This window comes from Acipenser ruthenus, chromosome 2 (assembly GCF_902713425.1).
Source record: "Acipenser ruthenus chromosome 2, fAciRut3.2 maternal haplotype, whole genome shotgun sequence".
Classification (NCBI taxonomy): domain Eukaryota; kingdom Metazoa; phylum Chordata; class Actinopteri; order Acipenseriformes; family Acipenseridae; genus Acipenser; species Acipenser ruthenus.
Window position 1 is genome coordinate 75,835,100 of NC_081190.1, and position 14,492 is coordinate 75,849,591.

The 14,492-nt window shown below is 35.8% G+C and overlaps 1 protein-coding gene across 1 annotated transcript in view; it reads right to left on the minus strand.

The window, feature by feature from the left end:
* Positions 1–14,492, minus strand: part of LOC131701725 (uncharacterized) — a 98,286-nt gene that overhangs the window by 35,672 nt on the left and 48,122 nt on the right. The window contains exon 2 of the mRNA XM_059001412.1: positions 6,938–7,076. Coding sequence (XP_058857395.1) covers positions 6,938–7,035 — 98 coding nt within the window. The 5' untranslated portion in view covers positions 7,036–7,076. The remainder of the gene's footprint in view (positions 1–6,937; positions 7,077–14,492) is intronic.

Sequence of the window (14,492 nt, forward strand, 5' to 3'; positions counted from 1 at the left end):
TTACAAATACAGACATTAAAAAAAAAAAATAGCATGCGGAACTGTATAACACATTGAATGTGTGTGTTTTTTATTTATTTAACTCGAATGTTATCGTTTAACACTTGAGCTGGACATTTAAAATGCTATGTGTGTCTTGTGCAGTATTGAATCCAGCCAGAATAAGCACATTGTTTTGAAGTGAATATTTCAAAAAGCTAATTTGATGAAAGTAGAAAGGTGACATTTATATCATGCAGTCAAAAATGAGTTTTAGCAAAATGCTAACATGTTAGTGTTTAGTGCAGTCGTCTGTTCATGTTAATCAGCTGCTAGATAGCTTGTTGATTAGTCACTCGCTGTATGATATGAACACACACAATAGGTCTGGAGAAGGGAATCCAATTCCAGACACTTCCCAGTCCCAGGAGTTATGGATTTATTTATTTATTTATTTATTTATTTGTTTAATACCGTGTTTTTGCTTTTATTAGCCTAATAACTAGCAGTGTGCATGCCTAGGCTAATGCAATCACTCCACAAAGGAGTTATTCAACAAATTAGTCAGAGTGAAAAAAACACATAAATTGTTGCAAGTAAAGATAACACAGTCATGTACGTTCTAGCTCCAGCGCAGTGATTTCACTGTCTAAGTAGGGCGGCACAGCTCAACTCAATAATACTGTTATTTAAAAAAACATAAACTTAGTTCAAACACACTGAACATTTAAACTCCAGAAAGTAAATGTACCTAGTAAATACTACACATTTTTAAAAGAAGCAACATCATACAATGATTTTGATTTTTAGCCTACAGACTGCAGAACCAAAGCGACTGCTGTGCTCAAAGCTCACTCGCTGTCAGCAGCCGGTTGGGTGTTTATAGTTAACCTCGCCTAACAGAAAGGAAAAGTACGGCTGTGGTTTTATTTGAAAGGAGATTCAACATTGTTAATTCGTTTGCTAAATCGCAAAGTACTACAATGTCGTAAAAAAAAAAAAAAAAAAAAAAAAATCAGTTGTCTGCCATTAAAGGAATTTTCTCGCGTACCCCCTGAGGAGCGCTCGAGTACCCCCAGGGGTACGCGTACCCCAGTTTGAAAACCGCTGCTATATAATAATTGTTTTTTTTTTTATTACAAAGCTGAATCTCTACTTTAATTTACATCTTTCAATAGAACATTTAGAAATTACAGAAATCACTTTCTTTGTGGTTTTTCTCATTTTTTTTAAATGCCCAAATACAAAGTATTTGGACAGTGACACATTTTTTGTTGTTTTGGCTCTGTATTCCAGCACTTTGGATTTGAAATGATACAATGACTATGGGGTTAAAGTGCAGACTGTCAGCTTTAATTTGAGGGTACTTTCATCCATATTGGATGAACCATTTTAAGAAATTACAGCACGTTTTGTACATAGTGGAGGCTGTGTGGTCCAGTGGTTAAAGAAAAGGGCTTGTAACCAAGAGGTCCCCAGTTCAAATCCCACCTCAGCCACTGACTCACTGTGTGACCCTGAGCAAGTCACTTAACCTCCTTGTGCTCCGTCTTTCGGGTGAGATGTGATTGTAAGTGACTCTGCAGCTGATGCATAGTTCACACACCCTAGTCTCTGTAAGTCGCCTTGGATAAAGGCGTCTGCTAAATAAACAAATAATAATAGTCCCCCCATTTTAGGGTACCAAAAGTATTTGGACAGATTAACATTATGTACAATAAAGTAGTCATGTTAAGTACTTGGTCGCATGTCCTTTGCATCTTGCCTGGTGATGCTCTGCCAGGCCTGTACTGCAGCCATCTTCAGTTCCTGCTAGTTTCGGGGGCTTTTTGCCTTCAGTCTTGTCTTCAGCATGTGAAATGCATGCTCAATTGGATTCAGATCGGGTGATTGACTTTTACCAGTCAAAAATTTTCCACTTTTTGGCCCTCAAAAACTCCTTGGTTGCTATGGCAGTGTGTTTGGGGTCATTGTCCTGCTGCATGATGAAGCGCCGTCCAATGAGTTTGGAGGCATTTGGTTGTATCTGAGCAGACAAGATGTTTCTGTCCACTTCAGAATTCATCCTGCTGCTGCCGTCAGCAGTCACATTATCAATAAAGACAAGTGAGCCAGTTCCAGTTGCAGCCATACATGCCCAAGCCATAACACTACCTCCACCATGTTTCACAGATGAAGTGGTATACTTTGGATCATGGGCAGTTCCTTTTTTTCTCCACACTTTCCTCTTTCCATCACTCATGGTACAGGTTAATCTTCGTCTCATCTGTCCATAAGACTTTGTTCCAGAACTCTACAGGCTCTTTTAGGTACTTTTTAGCAAACTGTAACCTGGCTGTTCTGTTCTTGAGGCTTACTAGTGGTTTGCATCTTGTGGTGTCCCCTCTGAAGTTCTGCTGGTGTACTCTTCTGTGTATGGTAGTCTTTGACACATCTATGCCTACCTCCTGGAGAGTGTTCCTGATCTGTTGGACTGTTGTTAGGGGGTTTTCTTCACCATTGAAAGTATTCTTTGGTCATCCACTACAGTGGTCTTCCTTGGTCTACCAGGTCGTTTGCCATTGCTGAGCTCACCAGTGCTTTCTTTCTTCTTAATGATGTACCAAACAGTTGATTTTGGCACGCCTAATGTTTTGGCTATGTCTATGATCGATTTATTTTGATTTTTCTGCCTCATGATGGCCAGCTTTACTTGCATTGACACTTCTTTGGTCCTCATGTTGTCAGACACCAGCAACAGACTCCAAAGGCAAATGCAAAGCCTAGAATCAAGACTAGACATTGACAGCTCTCTTGTGCATGCACTAACGATGCAAACAAACACACCTGTCTAATAAGAAACAGCTGTGAAGCCAATTATCCAAATACTTTTGGTACCCTAAAATGGGGGGACTATGTACAAAACGTGCTGTAATTTCTAAATGGTTCATCCGATATGGATGGAAATACCCTCAAATTAAAGCTGACAGTCTGCACTTAGTCATTGTATCATTTCAAAGTGCTGGAATACAGAGCCATAGTCATTGTATCATTTCAAATTGCTGGAAAACAGAGCAAAAACAAAAAATGTGTCACTGTCCAAATACTTTTGAGTTCACTGTAAATTATTATTATTATTATTTTTATTATTATTATTATTATTATTATTATTATTATTATTATTATTATTATTATTTATTTCTTAGCAGACACCCTTATCCAGGGCGACTTACAATTGTTACAAGATATCACATTATTTTTACATACAATTACCCATTTATACAGTTGGGTTTTTACTGGAGCAATCTAGGTAAAGTACCTTGCTCAAGGGTACAGCAGCAATGTCCCCCACCTGGGTTGAACCCACAACCCTCTGGTCAAGAGTCCAGAGCCCTAACCACTACTCCACACTGCTGTGATGAAACACACACTCAGAATATGTGCGTGAATATGGAATAAAAATGAAAAGAAAGCACCACTGGACTATTCCAGAGGGAAGAAGAAAATGGTTCGACATGTATATTGAAGTAGTTAGAAATGAAATAGTAACTAAGTAGTAAAGGTAACCTAAATTTAACTAAGAATGAAGAAGAGGAGCTAGGAATTAATAGAGGATGACAGTATAATTACAAGACCAGCAGATAAAGGTTCTGAGGTAGTAGTAATGCACAAAGGTGATTCTATAAAAGCAGTAGGGACTGAACTACAAAATATAAATACATATGAAGAAGTAAAAACTAACAATAATAACAACATAATAAAAGAAAAAGTGATAGATTATATAAAAATGGGTTTGTATCGAAAGAATTAAAAAATGACATGTGTTCGCAAAATCCAAGAAGAGGTTAGGTTAGAGGTAACACAAAAAATGCACAAAGAAACACACCCGATGTGAATGATTGTTAGCACAATTGATAACCCAACATATGTTATTGCGGAAATAGCTGAAAGGCAGCTGCAGCTACATGTTGAAAGCATACCTAGCTATGTTAAAGATACAACACATTTTCTGAAAAGTATTAATAATATAAAAGGTTAAACTTCCAGAGAATACCATTTTATTTTGCATGGATGTAAAATCCCTGTACCTGAGTGTTCCAAGGCATGAAACTTTAGAAGCATGTAAAGAGGCACTGGAAAATAGAGTAGATAAGAACATGATACCTACGGAAGAAATATTAAATATGATCAACATAGTTTAAAAAAAAAAAATTACATTTACATTTTACAGTTATTTTACATTTGGAATCTTAAGAAAAGAGGATATAAAGAGGATATAAAGAACAAATTATTGAAAGAGAACTGAGAAGTTGACAAACTCAACAAGAATTAACTACTTGATTATAAGAAAAGGGAAGAGAGGGTTAAGAGAGTACCATTAATAATTACATATTCTAAATTATTACCAAACATTAAAAAAAATAGTTTGGAAGCATTTACGTATACTTCATAATTCTGAAAAAATGAAAAAAATAATTTTCGAAAGCACCAATCGTAGCTTTTAGAAGGGATGCAAATTTGGCTGACATTTTAGTCCACAATAAAGGGATCATAGATAAATTAAGGGACATTGAAACCTGTGAAAGCACATGTAAAGTGTGCAAATATATTGGTAAAGATAAAAGTGAAATCGTAAATAAAATAAAAAAAATCTTAAAGTCTTAAATTTGTCATGCAAGGATAGCAACCTTGTACATGGTATATTTTGCATACAATGTAATACAATAAAATATGTAGGAGAGACAGGTACATCATTATATAAAAGAATACAGAACCACCTATCAAATATAAGAAATGAAAAAAATAAATGAACCAATAGTTCAGCACTTTACAAGGAACAGACACACCATGGATGACCTTTCTGCTTTAAAAAAAAAATTAAATTAGATAATGTACAATACAGAAGAATAAAAAGAAAATAAATGGATAAAAAGACTAGATATCATGATGGCTGGTGGTTTAAATAGAAAGGAACAGTAGATCATTACATCATTAGCTATATAGTGAATGGCATCACAAAGACATTAAATTCAAACGATAAATAAATGTGTGGTTACCATGGCATCTTTTCATTAGCCCTTCTTCAGATGTATAGGAAGAAAAGCAAACTCAGTGCAGTAAACTTGTTATAACACCGCTAAAGGGCTTTTGTCCTAAGCATGTAGGATCTGATTAATCAATACATAAATCAATACATAAATAAATAAAGTAAATAAAAACTCAAGTGCATTTGTTACATGCAATAAACTGATGCTATTGAAAAGCTTTTCTATTAAGGACCACAGTAATGGAGCGCAAGCTGCTTTGGAAACAAGCTATGTCAAGCTCCAAACGTGAAGCTTTCTGTTAGCCAGTCTACAATCAATAGGGCCTGTGAATTGAGAAAATACTTTCCTTCTTTTTTGGCTCAAGGCCCCCAAGGCTTTGAGCATCCTGGCTGAGGACCCCCAATCAATAAATCCATAGACATGTACAATTCTTTTCTCCTTACAGTCACCACCTTTGGTTATACTGTATAATAGAATATACTATTAGCGTGGGCATAGGCAATTAATTATAAATATCAGCTAGAGCAGACACCAAGATAGTAAGTGACACTTGAAATAACACTAAATCACTAAACAGCAGTGTTTGTCAAGTGCCATTGTCATTTAAAGAGATTATTTCTGTACAAAATATTCAGGGCCCTCAGTTTTGTATTAGAACAGGTTTAACATAGAAAAGAAGTTACAACCATAATTATAAAAATACTGTTTAAAAGCAAAACATTTTTAAAAAGACTAAGATTTTTAGCAAGCTTTCTCTGTAGTTCTAATGTCTTTAAATCATCATTCAATTTCTCTATCTTTTTATACTTTTTTTTGACAACATTTGAATGAACATTCTCAATGGTTTCTAGTTTTTAGTTTGATCGTTTAGTACCAGTCAAATTAGTTGGCAGGTCCTTGCGAGATATGCTCAAGTCTTTGAGAAATGAACTCCTACCAGGAAGAAAATATTTTTCGAAGAGGCAGTCAACCTCAAAGATCAAGCACATATTCATTCCCCGGTTATCGCCTTCTGTACATTTCAATTAAACTGTATTTCTCTCCATTGAATTTTATGTCTCTATGATTCATCTTTATACCTTGTCTTGATTTTTATTTTTAACACAACAACATTACAAATACAGCATTGTTTTTTTTGTTGTTGATTTTTTAAGACCAATTACGGATTCTTCCTATGTCAAAAGTCTATTGCTATCCTCAGTAATATGTCTACAGGCTTCTTTCAGTATAATTTTTGCTGTCTGTAGATGGCTGTGGCAAAGTGGTTTGCAGTGCGCAGGTGTAGAATTGATGCAATGCGTAACAGATGACAGACAAAGTTCACGGTCCAAACTATTCTTTATTGGTTCTGTTTTTAATCCAGGTCGTTGCGACCGTAAATAATAATCCCAAGCAATACACAGCAATGTTTATTGCACAGTTTTAAACCACGGGTTGCAGTCCTGAAATAATAAACACAGTATAAACACATACAAAGACACAAACACGATCACAAGTCCAGAGTGAGTGCTAACGTGCAAGTGGTGAAGTGTTAGCCGTCAAGTGGTGAAGCATGTTAGCCGTCTAATAAGAACAAACAAGTACAATTAGAAATGACAAAACACACAAACAAACACTAAACACTCACGGTTACTTTTTATTTTCCTTCAGCGGTTCTCTCTCAACCATAACAAAGGAACAGATCACTAAGCCACGTCCCCTTTTGTGCCTTCAGTCACGCCCCCTTGGTTAGCGAGTGCAACGTTTTTCCTCCAATCTAACTCACAAATTGGTCTAACAGTGCAACAGACTTGGTCACTGGCTCAGACATTTGCCTATCTGAACAGTGGAAAGGCGAAAGCAACCTTGAAAATATTTTAGTTCTTACAAAGTCTTTAAACAATGTCTTTGAAAACATAAGACAGTTCTAGCTGAATGTATAGGTGACTTACCTTTTAGATGGTGTCCCTGCTTTCTTCCTTCTGTTGAGCCAGCTCTGGAGCTCTGGTGTGGACCCAGGAGTTGGCTGTGTGGTCAATAGGGGACCCATCTTTCCCTTGCTTCCAAAGCTGGTATATGTCTGGCTGGAACCTATTCACAAAGAGATCCAATTATATTTTCACCATATCTTTGCTGCAGGTGCACTACAAAATTAAAAACGAGATTGTGAGCCAATATTAGCAAACTAATCAGAAATGCATTAAATGTATGGCTAAAACCAGAGTAAAAAAAAAACAAAACATGCTTACTGGTTTCACAGACCCTGATGAGCCTAATGCTAACTTGTAGTTAAGGTAGATCAAGAGTAGTGCTAATCAGGGTCGGTGAAACCAGCCTTCAGTTTTACTTGGAAAAATAAAAGATTCTCTCATTATAGACTTTCCAAATTTATGATTATGCAAAACTACTTCGGCATAAAATGCAGGACTGGTGACTGGCTAATTGCGACAGCAGGATTTAATTTATAACATTTGAATTCCAACAAGCTACTATTAATAACATGCTTATATATATATATATATATATATATATATATACATACATACCATTTCTGACATACACAACTATACGTAAGGTGCACATCAACCAGTCATCACTCGAACATTGAACTACAGGGTTCCCATTCATCAACCACAAACAAAGGCTGAACTTTATATATATTTTTTTATATTTTATTTGGTTCCCGGACATAAAAGTAATTAAAAAGAAAAAGCTGAAAAACAACCTAACGTTTCAACAGTCAAACTGTCTTCATCAGAGGTAACAAACAGATGTACAAATCTCCCGTCATACACACTCATGATTAACACATAAACAAGCATTTCTCATTCGCTAAGCAGGGAAACACAATTTGTCAATCAACAGTTTATCCAATCTAAAACTCAAAATAAACTACACACAATACAAAATCAGTTTCGAAACATTTTCAAACCAAGGCGTTCTCACATTTAGCACTTTACAAACATTAATAGGTTAAAGACCTAGTCAATTAGCAATTAAACAATTGTTACAAAATTCAAAGTTTTTTATATGCACACAAGAGTTGTAAATCCATACTTAATATATAAACATCCATTAACCCAATGTAGAATATTTAAGTTAATTGTTAAAAGTCTTCATTATATACTCTATAAACCATAATTGATTCAATTCATAAAAATGAGGACAACGCTACATTCATTGAGTCCCTTAGGATTTTCAATCTCCAAATAATGTATTCAGAAGCACTCTCTTTGTAATAACAGCCTATCTACATTCCCTCCCCTCCTAGGTCTATTAATTCTTTCTATCCCGCAAAATTTCAAGGAGGCAACATTGTGGTTATGAAAATGTTTAGCAACCTTCTATTAGCACTCTTATGCTCTGATATTCATGTTTTTAAAGTTCTGCTAGTTTTTCCTACATATGCAAGTCCACATGGACAACATAAAATATATATCACATTTTGGGTACTGCAATTGATTACACCTCTAACTTTAATTTTTATACCTGTGTGAGGGTGCAGAAAGGTGTTGGTTTTGTAAGTATTGTTACATTGTGCAGCTAGATTTAGGCTTATAATGATCCGCTCTTACTAAAAGATCTTTTAGATTTCTATCTCTTTTAAAACAAAACAATAGCGGTGTTTTAAACTATTGGTAACGAACTATCCGAAGCAATAATGTTTCAATGTTCCAACATACCAATTTTCCACAGCTTACACTGACCTTAACAAAATGTGTAGGGCAGGATTTTCAAAAGTTCGTAAATGATAACTCCAGTGTTAATCAACAAATCGGTACGTAGCATTGCTTTGGCATTTTCAAGAGGTTATTAAATAATCATGCTAACGTTATTTCTGAAATTATGTTGATTTACAAAATAATGTTAATATCTTAACAAGCAGTGCTTCATGCGACTATTTTGTTTGCGTGGGAATTTAAAAGCAAATCCGGAAAAGGAGGGTTTTAATTAACGAAAGACAACTCACCTTGAAACAGAAATTTAACAGACCGCAGCTGTGACGCTGATGATACAGAGACTACTAGTGAATTAAATATTTGTAGTTATGAAAATATTTTAGACTTTTATATACGTGGTTATGAATGAGATTTATTCACTTGTTTTAACAGTTTGTAACCTTAAGCCTGGAACACACTGCCCGATGACATCGCAGGAAGGGATGCACGGATGCATAAAGTACAGCGGCAAGGGACGAATCAATACGGATATGACACTAATAAATATCTACAATTTTGGCTAGAACTTAAGGCGACATGATCGTAAAAACCACGACTGCAGACATGCGTGTATTCCCTCTCTATTAAACACACACACACACACACACACACACACACACACACACACACACACACACACACACACACACACACACGGTATTCCATGGGTTTGTATATAATGTCCGTGACAATATTTTTTGAAAACCAGACCTGACAGCCCCACATTGTGCTTTTTAACTATTAGATGAAATATTTACAGAATACTTAAGTTTACTGCTGCTATAATCACGATTCATTTATTATTACTAGCGTTATCTTTAAATTATACCAAATCAAGTTTTTTATTTACAAATGCTTATAAAGTCACCAAAAACATGTTTTCCCTTGATTTGTCATAGTTTAATTATAACGCTATTAATAATAAATAAATCATGCAGCATGGTCCTAATAGCAGTTGTTAAGAATTCTGTAAACATTTAATCTAATAGTTAATAAAAGTGCAGTATGGGACTTCAAAAAATATCGCCACAGACATGAATGAAAGTACTGATTAGAGGAGAAACCTCAAAATGGAGTGAGGTAACCAGTGGTGTACCACGGGGATCAGTATTAGGTCCTCTGCTATTCCTAATCTACATTAATGATTTAGACTCTGATATAGTAAGCAAACTCGTTAAATTTGCAGACGACACAAAAATAGGAGGAGTGGCAGACACTGTTGAAGCAGCAAAGGTCATTCAAAATGATCTAGACAGCATTCAAAATTGGGCAGACACATGGCAAATGAAATGTAATAGAGAAAAGTGTAAAGTATTGCATGCGGGCAATAAAAATGTGCATTATAAATATCATATGGGAGATAGTGAAATTGAAGAAGGGAACTATGAAAAAGACCTAGGAGTTTATGTTGACTCAGAAATGTCTTCATCTAGACAATGTGGGGAAGCTATAAAAAAGGCTAACAAGATGCTTGGATATATTGTGAGAAGTGTTGAATTTAAATCAAGGGAAGTAATGTTAAAACTCTACAATGCATTAGTAAGACCTCACCTAGAATATTGTGTTCAGGTCTGGTCACCTCGTTACAAAAAGGATATTGCTGCTCTAGAAAGAGTGCAAAGAAGAGCAACCAGAATTATCCCAGGTTTAAAAGGCATGTCGTATGCAGACAGGCTAAAAGAATTGAATCTATTCAGTCTTGAACAAAGAAGACTACGCGGCGATCTGATTCAAACATTCAAAATCCTAAAAGGTATAGACAATGTCAACCCGGGGGACTTCTTTGACTTGAAAAAAGAAAAAAGGACCAGGGGTCATAAATGGAGATTAGATAAAGGGGCATTCAGAACAGAAAATAGGAGGCATTTTTTTACACAGAGAATTGTGAGGGTCTGGAACCAACTCCCCAGTAATGTTGTTGAAGCTGACACCCTGGGATCCTTCAAGAAGCTGCTTGATGAGATTCTGGGATCAATAAGCTACTAACAACCAAACGAGCAAGATGGGCTGAATGGCCTCCTCTCGTTTGTAAACTTTCTTATGTTTTTATGTTCTTCTTATGAATGGAATACCTTGAGATCATTGACATGGATTTTGCCCAACGTATTTGTAATGTTGTCAAGACTCCCCCCGCATTGTATGTAAAGTGTAGACTCTCACCTTCACACGTCTGTATGCACATATTCATTTTTAGCTTATTTATCTTCGAGGCGAGCAAACAGTACCAGAGAAAATGCATGATTAGAGGAATTCACCGAACAATTAACTATAAACAAATTGTGTATTGGGTTGGGGAGTTCTATCGTAATTTTAAATGGTATACATGTATAATAAAACTAACAACTAATGGCTCCGTGTTCAGCGGGACAGTTTGGGACAGTTCAGGCTTTTCAACTCACAACCCAATGCATTCTGGTACATTTTACCCTTCTCTGGTAGCATTCTTACCATTAAGAGAAGCAGGACTACGCTTACCAGAATGCATTGCGTTGTGAGTTGAAAGGCCTGAACTGTCTCGCTGAACACTGAGCCATATTGTCACCAAATGACACTTCAAACATATTTATTTATAGCCTACAATCGTACATACTAAAATACATACAAAAGTTGGAAATAATTTTCTTAATCTCGTTAACATGCATGTTGATTAACGAGTTCCCCTTCTTAGTCGTTGAGATAGGAAGTGATGTACGTGACCTGCAACAGTTAAGCTTTTTAACAACAAATGCATTCAATTTCAAAAAATTAACGGATTGATTTAATTAACACATTTTGTTTGAAAACCACTTGCTACTAAAGCTCTCGTTACTATACCACGAGTTTGATACAATAACACTGTTTTTTGAAAATCCTGCCCATAGACTTTTAAACAAACTGCCTGCAGCATTCAAGGAAAACAGCGCACAAGCCAGCTGCCTTGACTGTCATTTGCCTCATGATGAATTTCACATGCCTGATCATTATGTATGATTTTCAGTTTTTTTTTCTTTTGTTTATTTATATATCCAATGCCCACTTCCACCTCCACTAGCTGATGCATAATGTGCGATTTTACCCATGAAACTATTTTTGACCCTGCTATTATAATACCATTAATGACCCCCATGTCCATCCTGAACTTGTAGATTATGACCTGCCTTTCAGCTTCGTTCCCAATGTACCCCATTATCAGAGTGCCTTGCTAGTCATTAACATTTTTTCAAATGTGTATCCTCAATGTGTACTTTATCACATTGCAGAAATGAAGACAAACACCCTTAACCACGGTTGAATTTCTTAAGTCAGTGAGGACTCATGATCTGAATATTTCCTTAATTAGGATAGCTGATTTGTTATCCATTGCTGTTGAGAGATGGAAATTAAAGAATCAGATCAGGGTGTGCAGAAATGATGGTTAATTAATTGCATGTCTAGTGTTTTTAAGAGCAGGGAAATGGGTGAACAGTAAGAGTCAGACTGTGTGCCCTGGAATGTATGCAGACTAGTAAACCACAGACTATGTGCACATTTTATATGTTTTATCTGTGAATGATAATGGTGTAGAATTTTATAAACAAACAATCAGAAGCTTTACCAATAACATAATTTACATGCTGAGCAAAAGCTCCCCCAAGAGATGACTTCTGTAAGGCATAGTAAACAGAGCCATAAAGCCTTTTTTTTTATTTCCTGCAAAACAAAATAAGGTGGCTAAACAAGGCATGTTAAGATAATGCCGCACCACAGCTGCATATAAACTGTTCTCTGTAGTTTAATGTCTGCAGTGGAGTGAATGTACTGCAGTGCTGAGATTTGTGAAGCCATTAAGTGTGGCAAAATTATCCCTTTGTAGGACACAAAAGGGATAAAGCATTTTTTTTGACACACATCCACTGCCATGCCATAAATGCAGCGCCAAAATAAGACTGTATGGCTGCATGCAAATATAACTAGATACCAGAGATGGTGGTTCTTGCTATTGAAGCAGCAGATATTACACAGTTTAATGATGTACCTGAAGAGCCATTCTAGCTCTTGGGTATTCTAGCTTGAGGGGCAGTGATGTCAAACACAGTAAGAAAATCATATGTATTTGCATTAGGAACCGTTTTTCTGTCTTGGTGACAGCCCTGGCGATGAGCCAAAACTTTCATCCAGATTTTAAAGGAATCACAATTAAGAGGATGAGGGCTCAAGAATGATGGTTCTTGTTTTGTGAAGAGCTGAATCCCCTGCACATTTGAATCTCTAGATACCTTGGCCGGAACAAAGGACAGCTGTACTGAAAGAGCTGTGTATAGATGAGTCAAAATAATTCTTCTTCTTCTTATTATTATATTTATTTTTTATTTCCTGCTAGGTTTTCATACTTCGACATCCCAGAGAACAATAATGTCAAGCAATTACATTCTTCATTGTAACTCTGATTAAAATACACTGAAATTCTTACAGACAATTACAAAGATTGTCCACTGGAAATCCTTTTATCATTATGAAAATCAGTCAACGTGACTCTTAACTTCTCTGTTCGTTCAAACACAGATACCTTGGAATCCAGGACATGCTGCAACTCCAAGATGACAAATAGCTGCTTAAAGAACAGTTTGAGAGGATTAAAGTCTTGAAGCCAAATAACCAGTACATTTGTTAGTGCTGATTTATTGAAGGAAAAAGTACATCAAGAAAACTCGGACAAGTGGAAGGAAAAAGTGATATTTATAAATTACACAGCCTTAAGAAGTGACACATATGTTCTGCAGGACCAATTCAACTGCATTTGTTTTCCTATAAACATGAAAAAGAATGTTGGTAGGTGTACAAATATACAGCATTACATTCATTTGTGTTGTTGTAGCTCTTTGAGTTTTTTTTATTTAAATGTTTACATCCTGGCAAGGTTTTCACACATATAGGTCTTTATCAAAGTCTCTTTTTGTGCAGCTATTAAACAACAGATGTGGCCAACTCAAGCGATGTTTTGTATAAATTAATAAAATAGTGAAAAACATATGACAAATTACATTTAATAACTAAACCACTTGTATACTTCACATTTACAATTAAGTACTACACAATTGCCTCCCTGTACATCCCTCAGTGAAGTATATGGCTAGTTTAAATACCATGCAATGTTACTTCAAGCACCCATCTCAAGTTAATCAAGCACACACAATTGTTTTCCAGTACTTTTATATTTTTCAAATAGCATGCAATATGATGACTTTATCATTGGTCGTTCCACACCCACTTTTGTTTCCCCTGCTTATTTGCTGTTCTTTTCATTTGCTTTTCTTTTGAAAATTAGCAAATCATCAATTTTCAGTATGAGTACATGGCTTACAATTTAAACAGAAACAATGTACACATTTCGTCATTTCAATGCTGTTACTGTTATCCTGCTGTTCACAGGGGCCCTTGCAATCCAGGTAATAAACTTTGTGCAATGTAAAATCATGCATGCGCTGCTATACCCAGTCATTATCAGGCTGCTCTGTTGGCACTGTGAGCAGGTAGTCACACAAATATACAGTAATAGAAACACAAAGTATTGTATGTATGTAGATCTATAAACCAATTTGACTACTCTGAGCATCTTTTATATGAAATGACTGATACTCCATTCATGGAACCACCAACAGCCTCAATGTACTGTATCTAAACTGTTGTAGCACATACTTTCGTGTCCGCATCTTTGAAGAGCTTTAATATTTAAAAGATGCATTTCTAAGTAATACATTTCATGGTTAGAAGGAGAGTTTGTGCTCACAGGTTTATTTTATTTATTTATGTTTTAATGGGGTTGTCCATA